We start from the raw sequence: 22,106 nt of genomic DNA on the forward strand, positions 1-22,106 counted from the left end.
TCCAAATTCATAACAATATGTTACAGTTAGGTCCTCCCTTGTGTCTCGTGGGCTAGGAAACATGCATTGTGAGGAATTAGGTTGGTCTTTCTTTCTTTCCCTTTCTTTAGGAGCGCGTATTCAAATCCATTTCCACCACACCGCAACTGTCACTCTGCTCCGCCATCACATCATCCACCAACCCACTTACCAATTCACTATCATCCCTTCGTTATCAGCCGTAACCACCCTCCCTGCTTCAAACACAAATATTTCATTCCTTATCATTTACAGCGCACCATCCAAGCTCGCCATTTCAGCACCCACTCGCTATTCAGATGCTTGCTCGCCATTGACCAGACAGCGCCGCTTCAATACAAAGACACAACCACAACCACTTCAACTACCTTGCTATGCCTCGCTACCAACTACAACCACCTCACCTACCCAGGACATCACTACAACCACACTACATCTTACACCCGCTACTCCAACCCGCTTCCACCATCAACAAAGCCTCGCTTCACAAGACTACTTTGTTGTGCCTTGCTGTCTGCGACAATGATTTCGCCTCTACATCCTGCCATTGGTGCCTTTGTTGGGAGTTTGTGCAACAAATGGGGGGTGGGGGGGTGCTGTATTCAGCCCCATGTTAACCCAGGAGATGATACGCGTGGCCCGATTACAACACAAATGGGGTCATTTCTTAAATTGAAAGCTTTGAGGGAGTGTGACGTCATGTAGGGCAAGCTTCAGACCAACGGGCACACTGTATTCTAAGCACAGAAGGAAGAGCATGACCCTTGTTGGGTGGGTGGGAACCCTGACCTTCGCCAACTATACCCCACTCAAGCTACTATAAAAGCAGGAGACATTTGACCTTCCACCCACTGGCTTGGCTGGATTTTCTCCTGCGGTTTAATGAGAGTGGTAGCATGCGCTGGATAGGGCAGAGTGCATTGCAGAGGTGGGAGGCCAGGCCATGCTCAGTGTAGGCACTCGTATTTCTATTCTCACACATTATTTTTCTTCTTTCTCTGATTTGTCTCCTTTAGACACACAACATCGATCAGCATTATTCAAGCGAAGAGCCTGAGGCCAGATTACATCTGTGACTTGCTACAAGTACCATGTAAACCTGTAATAACCTGTTCCATGGTCCAGTTGTCAGCGACTCAACCATCTCCCCGACCAGGTTTCCAAGTGAGGAGGGGATATGGATATGGACACCTAGCAGGATTAAAAACAAAACCTTCCATAGGGCAGAGGAGCTCCTTGTAAGCCAAAGGCCATCCATATCTGTGGATGTCCTCCTGCAGTTGGGTTACTTTGTTTAGGAGGTTGGTGGCAGGATTTGCACTCCGGCCAACAGAAAGCACTTTGTTCCGCAAAACCCACAAATGCAAAGAAAACTGAAACCTCACTCTGTGGGAGTACCTCCTTTGCTGCTGCCCTTTTCAGGGCAGCTCACCAGATGATGGCATTGTGGCAAAGCCTTCGGGACCCCCATTCCTTGATGATAGGAGGAAAAGCACAGGGTAAACTTCCTGGGTCAGATTGCGGTGGTGTGTGGCAGAGTGGTACTGAGGGGTCGTCCAACGTTAGAACTTCAGTAATGCAGCACACTCTGAGGTTCGCAGACCGGATAGTGGCGAGATCATGGCAGGTGGTTACACCTACTATTGGTCTGGTCGCTCTGACGGTTACCATACTAAAGGAGTTACTGTAGCTGTGTCCGATAAGCTGACTCCAATGATAATTGAAGTTACACTGGTCAACAAGCGTATTATGACACAAAGGATTCGTCACTCCTTGGGTGTTGTTTCCCTGGTCTCTGTTTATGCTCCGACTGAGGCGAGTGATCTCACCGTGAAGAATGCATCCTATACCACGCTCGAGTCTGTAGTTGTTCAGTGCCCCAGGTGAGATACTCTTCCAGTCTTGGGAGATTTCAATGCAGCAACCTGCACGGATAGGAATCGTTATGAGGTGTGTGTTGGTCCTCGTGGGTCTGGAACTGTGAACCAGAATAGCACTAAGTTCCTTGACTTTGCAAGAAGTCGTGGACTTAGGGTGGCTGGTTCATGGTTTCAGCTCCCACAGGCTAATCGCTGGACTTGGTATTCCAACGCTGGTGGTGTAGCAAAGGAGATTGACCATGTGTTCATTGATCGTCACTGTAGGATGATCCAGAATTGCAAGGTCTAGCGGAGTGCTCAGTTCCTCAATACTGACCACAGGCTTGTTGCACCAACTCTGAAGTTACAGTCTAAATCCAGGAGAATGGTACCATCCATGGATGTTGGCAAGTTGAAGGATGAGAGGGTAGCTGAGGAGTTTGCTAATGGCCTGAGTGCAGATTTGGGGAGTCTGGGTTCTTTTGGGAATCTTGAAGAGTTGTGGAGTGCCTTCCAGACTACCATCCTTGATGATGCCGGTGGATGTTTTGTAACTCACAGAACGTTGAAGAAAAATTTTGTCTCTCAAATGACACCAGATACCATTGACCAGAGTCGCAGGGAAAGGCTTAATGGCAGAGCGGAGCTGTTCAGGTAGTTGAGGCGTAAAACTGTACGTGCGCTGAGGGTGGACAAGTCGGCCTATGTGCGAGGAATCTGTAAGGGGGTAGAGCAACACTTTTGCTCAAGTGATTCTCGTCCTGCTTATTGGAGAACTTGTGTATTGTGTTCCTCCAAGCTTTTCCGTCTACTGCAGTTAGAGCGGAGGTTGGTGGGCTCTCGACAGAGGAGTCTGATGTGAAGGCCCGCTGGGCTGGTTACTTTGAGCAGCTGTTCCAGGCTGACCCACCAGCTGTTGAGTTGGATGTCAGGGGTGTTACTATCCCAATTGCTGACCCTCCAATCAACTGTGATCCACCTTTGTTTGTAGAAACACAGGCAGTGATGAATCGGTTGAAATAGGGTAAAGCTCTTGGGATCTGCGGCATCCAAGCCGAACATCTCAAGAATGAAGGAAATGTTGTACTGAGGTCATTGCATGCAGTTCATTGCTCTGCCTGGAACACTGGCATCAGATCAACTGACAAGAAGAGGGGCCTTGTTGTCCCTCTCTGGAAAGGGAAGGGCGATCGGCAGGACTGCAACGACTGAGGGGTGATGCTGCTCTCAGTGCTGGGCAAGGTCTTTGCTCGGATAATTCTCAATAGGGTTCGCCGCCATCTGCTTGAGCACCAGCACCCAGAGCAGTCAGGTTTTACACCAAAGAGGTCAACGATTGAGCATATCCTTGCTCTTCGGGTCCTCATTGAACGCAAATGAGAGTTTTGGCAGTGGCTGCTTGCAGTCTATGTTGATCTCTGCAAAACATTCGATTCAGTGAACCGGGATGCCCTCTGGAGGATTCTTGGTCTTCATGCAGTGCCACCAAAACTGATCAATCTGATGTCTGAACTATACTCTGGTGCTAACAGGGCTGTGAGATGTGATGATACCATCTCTGACTTATTTCCAGTTGTTACTGGAGTTTGTCAGGAGTGTGTACTCCACCCCCCCCTCCCCCCATACTTTTTAGCACTGGTATGGACTGGATTCTGGGGAGGATGTAAGAGAGATCAAGCTGCAGTGCATCATTTGGGAATGTCAAGATCTCTGAGCTTGATGTCGCAGATGATGCAGTCATCTTTGCGAAAACTCTGGATATCCTTTTGGGGGCCCTTGAGGTGTTGAATGAAGAATCAGAGCCACTGGAATTACGGGTGTCCTGGGTCAAAACGAAGATCCAGGCTTTCAATGACATATTGGATGCGGCTATCCTGTCTGTACCCGTTTGTGGTGAGGATGCTGAGGTCACGGAGAGATTCACTTTCCTTGGCAGTGATATTCATGTCTCCGCTGGCAGTGAGCCAGAGATATTCATGCCTCCCAGACCCATGAGGATCAACAGACATCTGGGTCAGGCATGGGGAGTCATGAATTCACTGGATCATGGGGTGTGGTGCTGTTGGTACCTGTGCAGGAGGACGAAAGTCTGTGTCTTCATGTCCTTTGTGCATGCAGTCTTGCTCTACGGATGTGAGACTTGGACTCTGACCAGGGATCTGGGATGGAGACTTAACTCCTTTGGTTCCATCTCTCTTCAGAGAATCCTTGCCAATCACTGGTCGGATGTTGGATCCAGTGAGCGGTTGCTGAGAGAGACTCAAATGAGATTTGTTACCTGCATAGTCTGTGTACGTCAGCTGTGGCTGTATGGATATGTAGCTCATTTTCTTGACACGAATCCTACTCAGATTCTCTCAGCGAGGGAGCCTCGCGAGTGGAGGAGGCCAATGGGCCAACCATGTGCCTCTTGGTTGCAGCAGGTTGAATAACATCTCATGGAGATGGTGATGGGCCAGGCATTTCCCTAGGGGATGGCCAGACAGAGGCTGCTGGAAAGTGGACGCAGTGATGTGTTGCTCCGGCGCATACTCCCATACTTGACCTGGCCTGAATATTGTTGCGGTTCCTGGAACCACATGCATACAACAGATAGTTGTCCCGAGTCAGTTATTCCATTAATGTACGTGTTGTTCCGTCCCTACCTTTTGTCTAGTGGGAAGACAAGGGAGTTTGTTGCGATGGGCTATTAGTTAGGTTATTAAATCATTTTTCCCTGTTATTTTATTCCCTCCTTTTATTTTCTGTGCTAAATCTGCCTCGCTTGTTACCCTCGTCTCGCTTACCACAGCGTGATGATCCACGGTGCCTTGCCTCACTTGCTATCCTCGTCCCACTTACCACAGCGTACCACCGTCTACCCGGAATCTCGTTTTCTGAGGCAAAATCCCGACGCGCACTTTCGGCTGGACAAACGCTTTGTCGGTCCCATGACACTCAAAATTTTCTGGTTATTTATATATTAACTTGACCTTCCTCGTGAAGAAATCACCCATGTTTCTTTTTTTAAATCAAAATGGGATAATTAGACCAATATTTCGAACATTTCTGGTGCTTTTCACAACTTGCTATGCCCCGCCCCAAAAAAAAAGTTGACTTCAGCGAACCGCAGCATTCACGTCATCTGCAGAAACTCGCACAGAGTGGATTGACTAGATGTCACGTGCCGTATGAATTACGTACAAATGCATTGTGCACATGTGTTTGCTATCTCACTGATCGTCTTAATTCCTGTGATTGTTTCGCGGAAAAGAAATTCTGCTTCTGAGCCGTGTATGCACAACAATCACGAGGCAATTATTTATCCCTTTACCACCTTGTCGTAGTCGTGTACAAATCCAATACATGTATGCACAATAAAGGGCTATACCATGTCCACAAAATATAAAATGTGACTGTTGAACCTTTCCATTAAAAAAGAAAATTACAGGGACAAACAAGTAAAATACTAAAGATTAATATTGCATCATTTCAAGGCACAAGGAGATAATTTTAAAATCAAACAATGTGAAAAACCTGCACCCACATTTTGCAGCTTATTGAATTGTTCGTTGAAACCAGCCTGCTGGGATAGGTACGATTCCACATACATGCAAGCCAGGTACGGTTGCACTCGACATACATGGGTTTATTCTAAAGTGAAGGTACTGCTTCCATTGGCTTGCTATTCATTAACATTTAGCCAAAATGTTGTAATAAATGAACAGGGAAAAATATGTTGGCACAACTATGAAAGACAAATTTATCTGTCCTATTACACGGCCTCATAGCCTCGGGACTCTTACGCATTGACTTATACATTGTGTGCATGCTAATACAAGTTACTTGTCAACTCTAGAGTCAAGACTAGTCCGATAAATCCGTCGTCCGTCCGACTTGTCCAATAAATCTGACGTGCTGCAGCTTTCTTTTATTATTCTCTTTTCTTCATTGTTTTCTACTGGCGCTACATGATGACAGTAGGAATAAAATAAATAAAAATGCAACAGAACGTCAGATTTATCGGACTACTCTAAACAATTGTGTCGCAAGGTGTGTTCTGCACACAAGTTTTCATCGTATCCGGACAGCGAGATTGCTTCGTTTTATGCGCAGAGAGATACGGCCGATGACATGCGCTGGCCTTGCTTGGGATTCATTCGCCGCGGAACAACATGTCCGCTGCGCTGCGCTGCGCTGCGCTGGTCACGTCACCTCACTAAAATATTTCTGATATCGAGCAGTATGCAAATCGAATTTACATTATTGAATTACGAATAGGATTTAGTCTAACCAATTGTTATTGCCAAGTCTTCCTTCGATGTCCTCCCGATCATCATGAACGCCGGGAATTTCATCGCCATTTTCCTCTGCTTGTCCTGCTTCGGGCTCAAACTGGTAAGGCTGTATTTCATTTCCAGCGGCCTGAACTTCACCTCCCGCGACTATGTTATCCAACAATTCTCCATCTGATTCAGACCAAAATCCTTCATTTCTCTCACACTCACTGTCGGTACCAGACAAATCAAAGTCCATGTCATCCATTATTCAAAACCAAATGTTTGATTTTTTTTTAAAGCAGAAATGAACGAAGCGTTTGAGTCGACCAATCGAATGTGGAAACACACAAGAAGCCAATAGAATCACTTAGACCACCAACCCGAGTAATTTACGTGCAGCCTCTGTCGTCCTGCAGTTGACGTCATGTGGGTTACGCCCCTTTCAGTAGATTTCGGCAGAATTTTTAGGGGCGTTCCCGAAGAGGTTTGTTTTTTTAACTTTACATTTTACAGAACGAGTATTGTGAAAAAAAACATTGTCAGATCTGAAATCACGATGAAAAACTCCTATAGGACATGTATGTATATATATATATATATATATATATATATATATATATATATATATATATATATATATATATATATATATATATATATATATATGCAATTTCAGTACTTTTGGGTGTCATGGGACCTTTAAGCTACACCACCATCCATCTGCCCAAGGCCAGAAATGCGCGACGTGTCACGTACGTTTTGCACCCAGGTGGGCGGGCTATACCGGTGTCTGGCCGAAACCCAGCTCAGGAAGGCGGACCAGGTGAAGGGTCAGAGCCAGTCGGAATGCCCGGCTCGGACGATGACGTCAGTTTCGGCATGGCTCCTCCCCAAGCTCCGGGCTCTATAAAGACGGAGGGTCCTCCATGAATTGAAGAGAATGGAGAAGGAATTTGGAAAGAATTTAGGGAATTGAAGGAGGAGTGAAGTGTGTTGAGAATTGTAGAAGTTAGTGCTCCTGTCCTCGACTCCGCCCATGTCTCGCCTCGACGGCCCACCTTCTGTTCCTCGTTTCTGCCCACACGACCTCGCTTCCTGGTTTTCGACCAAGCCTCCTGCCTGGTCCCGCCTACTGCACCACCCTCACCCTCTGGACTCCTCCCTTCTCTACACAAGCTCCTCCTGTTCGGAACACGATCACCACACGTGCGTTTGCGGCCCGAACTACGCAACCATTGTCGGGTACCACACCACGGAGCATCCCTTTCCCCGAAACGCCCAGGTACTGAAAACTATAACCTCAACCCCCTCCCTCCCTGGCTGCAAGAGTCCTTTTCATTGGGGGTTCTTTCTCTGTGTGTGTGTCTGAGTGTGTTGGCGCCTGTCTGATAAGTAAGCCTGTAGAAGATCCTTTATTGTTGTTACTGTGAATAATGTCGCATCAAGTTTGCACTGTGTCTGCTTTGGTAAGTTGCTTATATAATTGTCGCACCCCCCCCACACCCCTCTCCTCTTTCCCTGCGTTACATACCCAATAAACCTTTGTTGTGCCACATGCTTTTCCTCGCTTGCTGTAAATAAATAATTGTTGTAGAAATGTTCCCAGCTTGCCTTTGTCTTTTCTCTCATTGGTCCAGCATGGTTCAGATCCAGGTTTAGCCGGGTCTTTATTCCAACGGTCCATTCCTTCTAGCCGGTACGTCTTTGGCAGTATCGCTCGGCTGCATCCGATCCGGAAAGGTGATCTGATCCGGCAGAGTGATCTAGTTTGGACAAGGCGTACCGAGGGCGTTGTTCCCCAGTGGTTAAATAGCATGGTTAATGAGGTAATCCGATTCCATATGCAGGAGGACCCTAGGTCACACGGTTGAGTTATTGGCGTCCACGGTCGGTTAAGCGACCCGCCGCGTCACGGAATTATCCGTGAGCGCCGGCCTACAATTCCGGGGAGTCTGGTGGGAATCGACGTAGCTCCCCCCACCTTGTGGTCTTCTCAGCCGACCCCGCCGGCACGCAACAATATGTTTCATTGTATGTCTTTTGCAGCACCAGACGTATACTGTATGTCCCTGCTGGATGAATAACCTTGTGAATAAACCCTCTTGTAATTAAATGTACCATATAACTTTCCTCATTCCCCCCTGCCTTTAAGTAAGCCTTGGTAAATGTTCTACCAACCTGCTTATAGCGTCTCTTATGATTGGTCCAGCACAGTCCTCATTCTAGTTTAGATGGGTAGTTCTACCCCATGTAATTTGCTCTCATTAGCCAGTGTGTACCTACGGTTCTTGCTTGGCCATACTTGAATAAATAGTCAGGTACTTGTTGAGGGCACGTTCCTCGATTGATTGGGTCAGCTCAACAACAGGTAAACGGTGTCAGACGGAGAACCCTGCTCGGGTTGGCAAGTTTAATTGACGTCCGTGGTTGCTTAGCAACCCGCCAGACCATTGAGTTGTCCGCAGGACGTTGACCTGCAGGACCAGGCGTTTGAGAGGAGTGACCAGCCATTCGAGACCTATCATCAGTGTGACATGGCACTAACGTCACACACATAAGTTATGCCGACACATCACCTCCAAACTATGATGGCATCTGTATGGCACTCAGGTCTTTACAGACTAAGAGTTATGCCTCTATGGTCACTAATAAATGAATGCAGAGCCACCGATCCAGATTTTGCCCTTGCTATGGGCTCATCAGGACAACATACTGCCAAATCGTATACTTGGGACCATACAAAATAGGTTAAATAAAAATAGGACCACTGGACCTCAAGCTAATCTGGGCCCTGGCCCAATATTTTAACCCAAAGTTGGTAGCATTCTGACTGATGGGTCTGAAGAAGAAGATTTTGGAAGGAATTTGCACGATTTTCCAAACAGTTGACCAAGTCAGCCATTTTGACACACTTCAGGTCATGTGATCAGCATGACCTTCGCAATTTAACATCCCTACCCTCAACTCATCTTCTTCTTCTTCTAGCGTATGGCAGCTTAGCTGCCGGGGTAGCTGTCATTTCTTGGAAGCGCGACTGTGTCGATGATGCAGTGCCCCTCTACCAGTACACACTGGTACTCATTTCGCCGACCTCGGAAGGATGACAGGCGGAGTCAACCCCCTGGTGCATTAATTCAGTGGTCAATGGGGCTTGAACTGAGGACCCTAGGATCCCAAGCCACCACCCGAACCACAAAGCCAACACCAGGCTTTACCCTCGACTAATGTTGTAACCCAAATTTGGTAGCATTCTGACTGGTGAGTCTGGAGAAGAAGATATTTGCAGGAATATACGAAGTCAGCCATTTTGATCTATTAAAGTCACATGACTGGAATGAGCTTTGAAATCCCCATTCCCAGTCAGGAGGGGAACATTGCTGCCAACTTTCAGCCGGATCGGCTGAGCGGTTTGGCCGGATAAGTCAAAATCGGAGAGGGACGGATGGACGGACGGACGGACGGAGTACCATGACAATACCTTATCTGGAATTCTAATTGCACATGTGCTAAAATTAAGGGTTCGATTAACAGGACAAAACCATTATGCAATGTTTACATGATTATGAATGGGATGCCATCACATTACTTACTGGGGAAGATGTGGCCCACTGATGTTATGATCCCTGAATAATTCCAAGTACTGCGGTAACTCCACGGTTTCTTCCACCCATCGAAGAACATCGTCCGAGGTCCATTTGTACACTGTCGATCCAACAGCACAGGAGGAATGAGAAAGCAATGTCCAGAATCAATATGCACGTATATGTAATCAATACACACATCTCCTTTTCTTTACGTGTAGACATGCTGGAAACAAAAGGTCCGGCAGGTAAAGCCGGAGGTACACCACCACAGTCACTTCAAAGTTATTTTACGCATAAAGCGCTCTCCGTTAAATGGTCACGTGTTCATTTTCAAAAACAAAAACCAATGTTTTATGTTTTCACAAAGATTTCCATCAAGGAGGATTTTCCTTTTACGCACTTTTCTTTTTTTCTTGACTTGCAGTATATTTTTAAAACTTTTTTTTTAACATTTATAACCAGCTCGACACTTCATTTATCCTGTGTTCGACACTGGAAGACTGTGTTCAACAATGCTGTACCTTTTACCTTGAACAGTTTCTCTTTTCTATTTATACTTTTCTTCTCCCTGTCCGATATTTTCAGTTTCCTTTCCTGTTTTAAACTGATTATTATGTCCCCCTATCCCACAGGGAGGAGTGACATTTTGTTTTTACCCTTTTCTTTCCAACAATAACAATCGCACACCATTCCTTCATTCCTGAACCAATCCTCTCCAAATTTGGCATGGAAGTGTTTGGGTGCAATACACATGGCTTGAAAGGCATCTTCCAAGCATTGTACCAACATCTTACACTTTCCAAACCAGCAGAGAGGGAAGCTGCTGGTGTGTCGGTAAGACGGGGGAATTGTATGGCCTAATGAGGAGTCACCTATGAAGAGGGTAAAAAGTATCAGAGAAGTACTTAGTGTAGGAACAGGACTGAGCCCAAAACCCTGGCCTCTCCAGCCTCTACTGGGAAAGATGAGAGGATTCTGAGCTATGCAATACTAGCACGAATGGAGGAAATGAAGAAAGGAATGAAGGTTGCCTCGTATTCTACAGTCAGAACAACTGGCAACTAGAGCAGGGTGTCAGATGGTGTTGAAAGCCTGAGATATATGATATGTCCAGTGACACAGCCCTGACTTTTTTTAATCTAGGTCCTTCATCTTTTGTTGAAAGAGAAGCAGCAGCATAACCACATCCAAGCTGATAGTCAGGGATCAGGCCATTTGAGAAAAGGAAAACTTAATATCAGTTATGACGATGGATTTCACGACTTTGCTTTTAATTGGAAGTGAGCTCACCAGCCTGTATGTAATTAAGGGGATGTGTTTTTGCACTAATCTTATCGATTGGAGTAATGTTGCAGATGGAAGGCGATGCAAGATGAAGGATAGGATGACGTTTGAAAAGAGCAGACAGAGGAGAAGCGAGAGAAGCAGAGCAGGATTTGAGAGCACGGTGACTCATGACATTTGGGCCCATCACAGATGAAAAGTCAAGGCTGGTGAGAACTTTCTCTGGGCACAGTACTAGTGAGACAAACTTTGGAAGTGTTAGGAATGCTGGTGTGACAAACTTTGGAAGACACAGACTTCACAAAGAATGATCCTGACAGAGTGATTGAATAAGGTAGTAGGAAATATCACAACAAACGAGATGCAATATGATGATGTTCAGGATTCAGCGCAATCCTTGGAGTGAAGGTGCAATGATAAGGTACACCTGCAATTGCTCCAACACTTTTTAACCTAAACATGAAAACATTTCAAGTTGATCCTCTAAACCGAAACCAAAAATGAAGAGGAATAGTTTGTGCCCTGCGAGGAAGTCATTCGACATTCTGACATCCAACGAGGGAGATTACATCCAATGAAACAAGTCACTCAACAAATTAAAGTATCACACTGAGCAACTTGAATTCACCGTTAACCAGAAATGTATTCTCATTGAAACTCCCACCGGCTAAACAAGATTCCGACCTTCAGATGCCCTCCAAGCATCCCACATTTCCGCAAAGCTCACTGCCGAATCCTCTCGATGAAAAGAACTGTGTCGTGCGCTCGGATCAGAGCATTGCAGGTCCTCGCGAAGAAACTGTGGGAGGGATTTTAATAAATAATTACACAAACTGAGCCTTTTAATATTGTCACATGCATGGACGTGTGATCCATGCTCAATAAGGAGCTTTAGTATCCCCTACCCATGGGACATGGCCATGGTTAACTGAGTTGTGATTGGCCAATTTCAAAGCACAAAACCTATGGATCTAAATTTGACAGATGGTTTTATCATGCGTGAAATGGGTGAAGCGTTATATTGCCCGAAACAGCATGTCTTTGCATGTGTACAAAACAATTCCCGGCAATCCTGCATGTCCAAGGGAGTTGGTGGGAATGGAGAGTGGGGTTGGAATCGGGAGGGCAGCAGTGGTTGTAATCGTAAAAAGGAAGGGGGGGGGGAGAGATGGATTAACACAGATTTATGGGACAACTCACAGATCTCAAATGATTGACATGTGACATCATATGCATCACCTGAAAGCACAGCCCTGCCAAGGCAGAGCCAACAGCATGAAGATTTCCATCACAGTTATATACCACCAGTGGTCCCTACCCTTCCCCATACACATCACAATATCAACACATTAGTTACTGGGAAAATGTTGATGTACTCTACCGGTCAAAAGTTTTAGAACAACCCCATTTTAAAGTTGTTACTGAAATTTAAGCAGTTCAAGCCCAGTGAATAACCTGAAATGGTACAAAGCTAAGCAGTAAACTGACAGAGGTTAAAGAAAAAAGTTTATGTTACCAAAAACTGAAAAATAATATAAATTTCAGAGTTGTTAAAAAAAGGCCCTTTTCAGGTAACAAGTAATGGGTTAGTAACTGCAGCTGTTCTGCAGCAATGGAAGTAAATTAAGCCTTGAAAGTTGATGCAAACAATTCCTACAGGTGTTCCAACTTTTGTTGATTAGTTACAAACCCTCTAAAAGTAAAATAAAACCCTCTAAAAATAAAAGCAGTGTTGGAACAGACTGTGTTGCTGCACCCTCTGAAGCATTATTTGGACAATATTGCACTGCAGGAAGTAGTATATTGCTATCATAATAGTGAGAAAAAGACAATTAACAAAGTAAGACAGACAGACCATTATAACCCTTAAAAGTGTAGGTCTTTCCTTTAGAGAAATTGCAAAGTAAGCCAAGGTGTCAGTAAGTGCAGTTTCGTACACCATCAAAAGGCACTTGGAAACTGGAGGAAACTCTGACAGGAAGAGGTCTGACAGACCCAAAGCCACAACACAATCAGAAGACAAGTTTCGAAGAGTCAACAGCTTGTGTGATAGGCGGATCACAGGACAGCTGCTTCAAGTACAGCTTAACACTGGTCGAAGTAAGAAAGTCTCAATTTCACCTGTGAAGAGAAGACTTCGAGCTGCAGGTTTGACAGGTCGAGTGGCGGTAAGAAAGCCATTGCTAAGATGGCAAAATAAGAAAAAGAGGCTTGCCTGCGCCATGAAGCACTGCCAGTGGACTACTGAAAACTGGAAGAAGGTCTTATGGACCGATGAATCAAAATTTGAAATCTTTGGTTCATCACGCAGGGTTTTTGTACGCCGTTGAGTAGGCTAAAGGATGGTTCCTCAGTGTGACACCAACTGTCAAACATGGAGGAGGAAGCGTGATAACTGGGGCTCTTTTGCTGTATCCAGAGTCGGCAACTTGCACAGAGTGACTGGCACCCTGAACAAAAAGAGCTACCACAGCATTTTGCAGTGCCATGCAATACCCTCTGGTCTACGCCTAGTTAGTCAGGGGTTTATCCTACAGCAAGATAACGACTCAAAACATACCTCCAGACTATGTCAGAACTAACTTAGAAGAAAAGAACAAGACGGTAGGCTTCAAATCATGGAATGGCCAGCACAGTCTCCAGACTTAAACCCCATCGAGCTGGTTTGGGATGACCTGGACAGAAGGGTGAAAGCAAAGCAACCTACAAGTGCAACACATTTGTGGGAACTTCTGCAACAGTGTTGGGAAGAACTTTCCGAACAATATTTGATTCCATTGTAGAAAGAATGCCATGAGTAGTGTTGTGGTTGACGAAATTCGCAAACCACCATTCAGGTCCCATAGGTGAGATATCTTTGTAAGTATATGTGTAGTTAGGCCCAAACCCGTTGTTTAGAGGGAATAAATGTTATTCATTCGGGCTGCGACCCCTCTAGATAGCCGTTTTTCTTTTACTATCTTTATTTTGGACCAGCCGCCATTACTACCACCACAACCACCACAACCACCACCAACCACGTCTCAACAGCCATCACACAACAACCACCAACCGCAACGCCGCTTCACAACAACAGCCACGACCCTTGCCGTCACATCTCGCTCTCGCAACCATCGCATCACCGCCATTCCCGCGCCGCTTGTGGGCGCCGATCCTGGACTCGTGCAGGACGCGCACCGAGCAGCGGGTGCAAAAACACCAGCCTTTCCGAAGAAATCGGATCAAAAACGATTCACGCCCACTTCTGTTCCGTCCTATCGGCGAGCGTGGGGCGATTTGGCCCCGCCTCCAGGTGCGTCGGAGTACAATCGCTATATGCAGATTCGTGGATCAAAAAGCATTCACGCCCACTTTTCCTCTGTCCAATGGGGAGCCAGCCAGAGGTAAAGGGTCGAAGGTGAAGGAGCGAAGCCCCGGGGGCTATAAAGGGCCGCGTTCGCTCGCAGTAAGTGGAGTTGGAAAGAGTCAGTCAAGGAGAGTGGAGAAGAGAAGAGTCGGAGAAAGCAGTTGGACGGAGCTGTGGAGAGTGGGAGAGTTGGAGAGGTGGCGGCGGCGAAGGCAGTCGAGAGGGCGCTCGTGTCAGAGTCGGGGAGCTGCGGAGAGGGGAGGCCGGTAATGCGACCGAGGTCGCAGTGGAGACGCTCGTCGCGGGACCCGAGCCAGCGAGATATCCTCATCCCCCCCCCGAGCATCAACAACGCCCTCCTGTTTCCCCCCGCGCTGAGATAGTGTGAGAAGGGGGCCCCGTTCCCACCCCATTCCAGACACTGTCCGCGAGGCCCGCGGAGTCAGGGCGCCACCGCCATTTTGCGGCTCATCACCAGACGGGTAGGCTCGACGCGGTCTCGGCCCCAGGCCCGTCTGCCCCCTCATAGTGGAGGGTGGTACCTTTTTCTTTTGCTTTGAGTATATGTGTTGTCGGCGCCGTCTGTGAAGTAAAACTGTATAAGTGTTGCCGTGTGCTCGGTAGTCAGTAATAGATCTGCATTGTGTTTCTTCTTTTACATTTGCTTTTGGTGTATAATTGTATATGTGTGCTTTCCGTTTTCCGCGGAATAAATGTGCTTTATGTTGAACTGTTTTTCCCGTTTCGCTTCGTCTTTTCCTTTATTGAATCTCCATCTTAGTTCACGTAAAGGGTTGGTCGTGGGCTAAAACGCCCGATAATTAATCAAACCGTCGGGGTTAACGATATCACCGCTCGGTTATCCCGATAGTATGGAACGGGTCGCTTAAAGTGGCCCGTGTCCGAAGTCGACCTGCGGCGAGGTGCGATCGCCCGGTCTACTCTCCGTGTGGGCACTTAGGTAGGTCGAATTTGGCGAGCAACCCTATCCCACGCGGGGGGCCGATTGGCACGATCGTGGTGAGGCCGAAAGGCCCACCCGTGACTAGTTCCCGGCGTTAGTCCGAGAGGGTCACGACGGGATTGTCCGTCCGGTGGGCGACGTGCCGCGATTCGAGTTACGTGGCCGTTCGCACGCCGGCGGGCGCGAATCCGCAACACTGGTGTCAGGAGTGGGATATAAACTCATCGCCCTCCTCGCGGCACTGGTGTCGGAGAACGGGACAACGGGCTCTCCTGTCTCCAGCTAAATTCACAGGAATTGGTCCAGGGGTGAGAGGAGCGACCCCCGATTCCCTCCAAATTACAAGCGATTTAAATTAACCCTTTACGAGAAATAAGATGGCGTCTCAAGGCGAGCGGGAGCCGGGGGTATTAGAAATGGATGTAGAATGTGTAGAATCCATGGTCCAGGATCAAAACCCCGTGCAGGAAATGTTGGTTGTGCAGGAACACGAACTCCCCCAACTGAACCCAGAGCCCGAAATAGGTGCGGCGGCGGCCGCGGTGTATGACACCTCCCCTCCCCCTCTCCACAAAAACCCCCCGATCCTTGCCGAATCGGCTCACCCGAGTGCGCCCGACATGGCCCGGCTATGCGCCATGCTGGCAGGAATCAGTGGGGACATGCACAAAATGAAAACGAATATGGAAACAAACGCACTCAAAATGAAGGAAGAAATGAAAGAGCTGCGGGGTGAGATGCAGAAAATAGGCCGAAGCCTGCAGGCGGGCATGGAGGCGACGACAGTGGAGCTCAAAATGGCGACGCCACGTGTGGGAGCGAACGAGCTGGGAGGGAGTGCAACGGCTGTCAGGCCCGCGGTGGAGGCGGGTAAGGAGAAAATAATTTGGGGGACGTGTTGGGCGAGAAGCGTGACGGAGACGTGCACGAGGGAGACAAGAGACGAGGTGAAAGGAATTGCGAGAGAGAGAAAAGAACAATTAAGACGGAAAGCAAGGAGGAGGTACGCGGAGATCGTGAAAGAGCAAGGAGTGAAACAGAGGGAAGGACGGGAGCGACTGAAGGAGAAAGCAAGGTTGACCTACATAAAGATAAGGGAAAGACGCCAGAAAGAAGCGGAGATTAATAGACACGAGGGGACAACAGAAACGAGTAAATGTACAGAGACACGGGAGATGGGAACGATAGAGGAAAGACTACACTATGAAGATGGGGTTAGAGACGAACACACACACACACAGAGGTAGTGGAGGATAGTGAGGGTGAGCTCGCGGAGCGTGTAGGGACCCAGTGCGAGCAGCTGGATAGCCTCCTCCAGGAAAGAGGGGAGGGAGTATGCCCCCTTGAGGCGAGTCACGACCAGGTGGGTTCGGTCGTGCTTTGCGAGGTCGAGGGGACGAGTGCTGTGGACAGGTGCACGGAGAGCTTGGGGGGTATAGAGGCCCCGGAGACCCTTGTGGGGACACGAATCCCCAGTGTGGTTGTCCCTGTGTGTGTGGTGCAAGGTGTGAGTGCGTCCCCGTGTGTGGAAGCGACCCCGTGTGTGAGTGGTGTGGTGGCGATTGTGCCGGAGTACGTGCTTCCCAGCACGCCGTGTGTAAAAGGGGCACCGCAAGTGGAAGAGGCCGTGTGTGTGAGGGAAAAGGCCAGTATGAATGGAGCACCACGTGTGAGTGGTGTGGTGGCGAGTGTGCCGGAGTGTGTGCTTCCCAGCATGCCGTGTGTGGATGAGACATCGCGGGCGAGTGCCCCCGCGTGTGTGAGTGAGGCACGATGTGTGAGTGAGACACCGTGGGCGAGTGCCCCCGCGTGTGTGAGTGGTGTGGTGGCGAGTGTGCCGGAGTGTGTGCTTCCCAGCATGCCGCGTGTGGGTGAGGGACCGTGTGTGAGTGTCGCCGTGTGTGTGAGTGAAACGGCCAGTATGAGTGAGGCACCGCGGATGAGTGCCCCCGCGTGTATGAGTAGTATGGTTTGTGTGAGGGAAATGGCACGAGTGAGTGAAAGGCCGCGAGTGAGTGGAGCCACGTGTGCAAGGGAAATGGCATGCGTGAGTGAGCGGCTGAGTGTGAGAGAGACAGCGTGTGCAAGGTCGTTGTGTGTAAGGGAGATGTCGGTCGGCATGTGTGAACATGCAGCCGCGTCTTCCAGTGTGAGTTTAATGGTGAGGTGTGTTAGCATCGTAACACGCGGGAGTGCGTGTGTGGAATGGCGACGGAGACTGCGACAGAGGAAAGAAAGCCGAGTAGCGGCTGTAGATGTTTTGCGCACCGTGCCGGGTTCACCCAGCAGTGAGCACGAGGTCCGTGCTGTGCAACGCACGAGGCCCCCACGTGCTAGCTTACGAGAGTGAAGTCCCGGTCCGGAAACGCACGTGGTGGATTTGCCGATCCCGCGGACGGACAAAGTTTAGGCAGGATTATGGATTTGGACCGGACGGGTTCTCCACGCGATCGTGTGTGTTAAGCTCCAACGGGCAAAGCACATGTGTTCGCGTGGGGAACCCCTCGAGACGTGGGGCTTGTGTTTTTTTTATGCGCAAGGTGACGTCATGGCTGCACGCGGAGTTGGAATCCGGCAGGAGGGGTATCCCTGCCGGATGGTACCGTCCAAGGAGGGACGAGGTACACGTGCAGTTGCATGACGTCACGGGCAGGTGCAAAGTGCGCGAGCTGTGAGTTGCCGCGCTGGTGCTGCGCATGTGAAAAAAAAACAAGCAAGCCTCACTTTCGGGTGCACAGGATTCCTGGGCAAGGGGTGGAAGACCCCCTTGACCAGGGCACAGGATGGAAACTAGTTAGGGGGAAGGGTTAGCTTAGCTAGACCGGCTCCATGGGGCAGGGGTAAGTCCTCATGGGGCCCGTGGAATGGATTAGTTAGAGGGATTGTAGCCAGATTTAGGATGGGAAATAAAATTATTTTTTTCATTTAGAAGACAGTGACAGACAGTGAATGTGTAGTGGGGACGTAGCTTAGCTACGTAGTGTTAAAAGGAACGTGCTGTAGTTTAAGGGACGACGTGGGAGCACGAGTTAGTTAGGGGAGGTAGTTAGAAGGATGGCAGAGTTCAGCGGTGTGTGTGTTGAAAAGTTGTGAGGTGAGTACATGATGAGTGAGTGAGGCCAGCGGGTCTGTGTGAGTGGAGCGAATGGGGACTGCATGGTGCGATGAGTGATTGGGGGGAGGAGTGACTCCCGCCCAAGGGACCCCGGGGTCAGTGTAGAGTGAGTTTGGTGGTTAGATAAATTAACAAATATGGAAGTCGTTTTGCTGTTGGTGTGAATGTAGGCTCGAAACCCGTTTGGAGGGGTGCAGGAGCCCTGTTGACGGGCTGGGAGCGTGGCTGCGAAAGGTGAGTATCGCTGAGTGGGTACCCCGGGCACCAGGCTAGTCAGCCGTAGTAGGCCAAGGGCCCATGGGGGGCCGGGATAGCGTAGTGGGCACGGGTGCGCCTGCTTGGTGCGGGGACCCGGGGCGCCATTAGCCGCGTGGGCAGTGTTGTGGGCACGGGTGACCCTCGGAAAGGGGCCTGGGAAGCCAGCCTGCCACGTGTGCATTTCAGGGGAGGTGCCATGGGGGGCACTCCCCGGTGTTTAGGGAGCTGGTAGGCTCGGAGGCAGTGTAGTGCCCGGGGGTGCCATCGTCGGAGAATCGGCAGAGGGTCGTGCCTGCCAAAGGGAGCCACGTATCCCAGCCATGAGACCGTGTGAGGGCACGGAGAGAAAATTGGGGGGCGAGGCCCGAAATTGTGAGGACACCAACACAGGCGACGGGAATCTGGGTTGTTAGAACCAATAGTTTAAGCGAGAGGCCCTTGTTGAAAGCCCCGGGGTAGTTTAACAGTTAAATGGATAGGGTAGATGAGGAAGTGTACCCCTCCGCACCATCCATCCCCTCGGTCTCGTTGTGGGCCGCTGGACCCACTTTGGGTTAGATCGCTGAAGTCTGGGGAGGCCATTCTGAGGCTTCGTTGGGCCTCGACACAGGACGCTAGCTCTCCCTTGTTCCCCTCCGGGAAGGGAACGTAGGGGTTGGGAGTAGGCTACGTGACAGGTTAGGTTAGCCGAACAAGGACAGTACAGGGGGTTAGGGGACGATTTATAGTGGGGAAGTAAAAATAAAAAAATAAGTTGGGGCTAAATTGGGGTTTGACAAATTAAGGGAGTGGGTATAGACAGTGACAGGCAAAGGCAATAGGTTGGGAGGGAGACCGGAGGGTAGGTCCGAGCCCGCCTTCCGAGTGGCCAGCACCACCGCACTCCCTCCACCAACCTCCACTGAACGGCAAAGGCTGGCCAGCTTCATCTGCTGGCTGCGTTGCTGCAAGGTAAAGGCCGGCCCACTTCATCGGCAGCTGTTGTTTTGCTGCAAGGCCTGTGCCGGCTGGATCGTCTGCAGCTGCTGTGCTGCAAGGCCTGTGCCGGTCGGATTGTCTGCAGCTGCTGTGCTTCAAGGCCTGTGCCGGCCAGATCGTCTGCCGGCTGTGTTTGCCTGCAGCGGCCTTATTCTGCAGGCTGTGTTGCCTGCTCGCCTTTGCCATGCCATGCCCACTGCCCCTGTTCACCAGACCCGTTCAATTTTTGCTTTGCCCCCCCCCCTGTTCATTGCCATGTGCGCCAGGATCAGAAAGCAACAGTTTGCAAGCTGCGAGAACTGTCCTGTTGGCAGCTACAACACGGGCCTGCAGTGGTGGCCCGTGCACCATGTTTGTGTCCATCCATCCATCCGTTGTGTTCACTGCGTGTGCCACTTGAGCTGGCACGGAGACTACGTTTGTGCAGCCCATGCACCGTTTTTCACTGCGTTCAGTTTCAAAAGGGAAGGCCTTGGACTGCATGTGAGCAGCCGGCCACGTTCCCTGTCACCTGCATTGTTTGAGCCAGAGACTGCATGCGAGCAGCCTGGCTCCCTGCTAACTGCTTTCTTTTTGCAGAGTCCATTGATGCTGGGCCATGGTTTAGTGTAAAATTTGTAAGTTAAGGTTAAGATGTACTGTACATATGAGTGCGCCCCCGGCATGTCTGTCTTAGCGCCGGCAATTTTATTTAAGTCGTCCGTGTGAGTGAGTTTGTTTAGGTAGTTACTCAGCCCTCAGGTTATTTATTTTGGGGACACGAATACCATGAATGTCGCACTCAGGGATCCATAGGTAAAACGTACTAGGGGAAAACTACACATGATGGCACACGAAAATTTGATGACTCGGTACGAGTCTGTAAAAAGGGGAGGGGGTAGTGTTGTGGTTGACGAAATTCGCAAACCACCATTCAGGTCCCGTAGGTGAGATATCTCTGTAAGTATATGTGTAGTTAGGCCCAAACCCGTTGTTTAGAGGGAATAAATGTTATTCATTCGGGCTGCGACCCCTCTAGATAGCCGTTTTTCTTTTACTATCTTTATTTTGGACCAGCCGCCATTACTACCACCACAACCACCACAACCACCACCAACCACCACCAACCACGTCTCAACAGCCATCACACAACAACCACCAACCGCAACGCCGCTTCACAACAACAGCCACGACCCTTGCCGACACATCTCGCTCTCGCAACCATCGCATCACCGCCATTCCCGCGCCGCTTGTGGGCGCCGATCCTGGACTCGTGCAGGGCGCGCACCGAGCAGCGGGTGCAAAAACCAGCCTTTCCGAAGAAATCGGATCAAAAACGATTCACGCCCACTTCTGTTCCGTCCTATCGGCGAGCGTGGGGCGATTTGACCCCGCCTCCAGGTGCGTCGGAGTATAATCGCTATATGCAGATTCGTGGATCAAAAAGCATTCACGCCCACTTTTCCTCTGTCCAATGGGGAGCCAGCCAGAGGTAAAGGGTCGAAGGTGAAGGAGCGAAGCCCCGGGGGCTATAAAGGGCCGCGTTCGCTCGCAGTAAGTGGAGTTGGAAAGAGTCAGTCAAGGAGAGTGGAGAAGAGAAGAGAAGAGAAGAGTCGGAGAAAGCAGTTGGACGGAGCTGTGGAGAGTGGGAGAGTTGGAGAGGTGGCGGCGGTGAAGGCAGTCGAGAGGGCGCTCGTGTCAGAGTCGGGGAGCTGCGGAGAGGGGAGGCTGGTAACGCGACCGAGGTCGCGGTGGAGACGCTCGTCGCGGGACCCGAGCCAGCGAGATATCCTCATCCCCCCCCGAGCATCAACAACCCCCTCCTGTTCCCCCCCGCGCTGAGATAGTGTGAGAAGGGGGCCCCGTTCCCACCCCATTCCAGACACTGTCCGCGAGGCCCGCGGAGTCGGGGCGCCACCGCCATTTTGCGGATCATCACCAGACGGGTAGGCTCGACGCGGTCTCGGCCCCAGGCCCGTCTGCCCCCTCATAGTGGAGGGTGGTACCTTTTTCTTTTGCTTTGAGTATATGTGTTGTCGGCGCCGTCTGTGAAGTAAAACTGTATAAGTGTTGCCGTGTGCTCGGTAGTCGGTAATAGATCTGCGTTGTGTTTCACTTTTACATTTGCTTTTTGTGCATTATTGTGGTGTTTCTTCTTTTACATTTGCTTTTGGTGTATAATTGTATATGTGTGCTTTCCGTTTGCCGCGGAATAAATGTGCTTTATGTTGAACTGTTTTTCCCGTTTCGCTTCGTCTTTTCCTTTATTGAATCTCCATCTTACTTCACGTAAAGGGTTGGTCGTGGGCTAAAACGCCCGATAATTAATCGAACCGTCGGGGTTGACGATAACACCGCTCGGTTATCCCGATAGTACGGAACGGGTCGCTTAAAGTGGCCCGTGTCCGAAGTCGACCTGCGGCGAGGTGCGATCGCCCGGTCTACCCTCCGTGTAGGTACTT

The 22,106-nt window shown here is 49.5% G+C and overlaps 1 protein-coding gene across 4 annotated transcripts in view; it reads right to left on the minus strand.

Moving 5' to 3' along the window:
* LOC147015083 (stromal interaction molecule 2-like) overlaps positions 1-22,106 on the minus strand; it is a 106,748-nt gene that overhangs the window by 56,256 nt on the left and 28,386 nt on the right. For all 4 annotated transcript variants that reach the window (XM_085849488.1, XM_085849485.1, XM_085849486.1 and 1 more), the window contains 2 exons: positions 11,689-11,803; positions 9,727-9,838 (listed from right to left, as the gene is read on the minus strand). In XM_085849488.1, coding sequence (XP_085705614.1) covers positions 9,727-9,838; positions 11,689-11,803 — 227 coding nt within the window. The remainder of the gene's footprint in view (positions 1-9,726; positions 9,839-11,688; positions 11,804-22,106) is intronic.

This window comes from Eptatretus burgeri, chromosome 12 (genome assembly GCF_056783735.1).
Source record: "Eptatretus burgeri isolate ZD-2024b chromosome 12, Ebu_testis_v1, whole genome shotgun sequence".
NCBI classification, from domain to species: domain Eukaryota; kingdom Metazoa; phylum Chordata; class Myxini; order Myxiniformes; family Myxinidae; genus Eptatretus; species Eptatretus burgeri.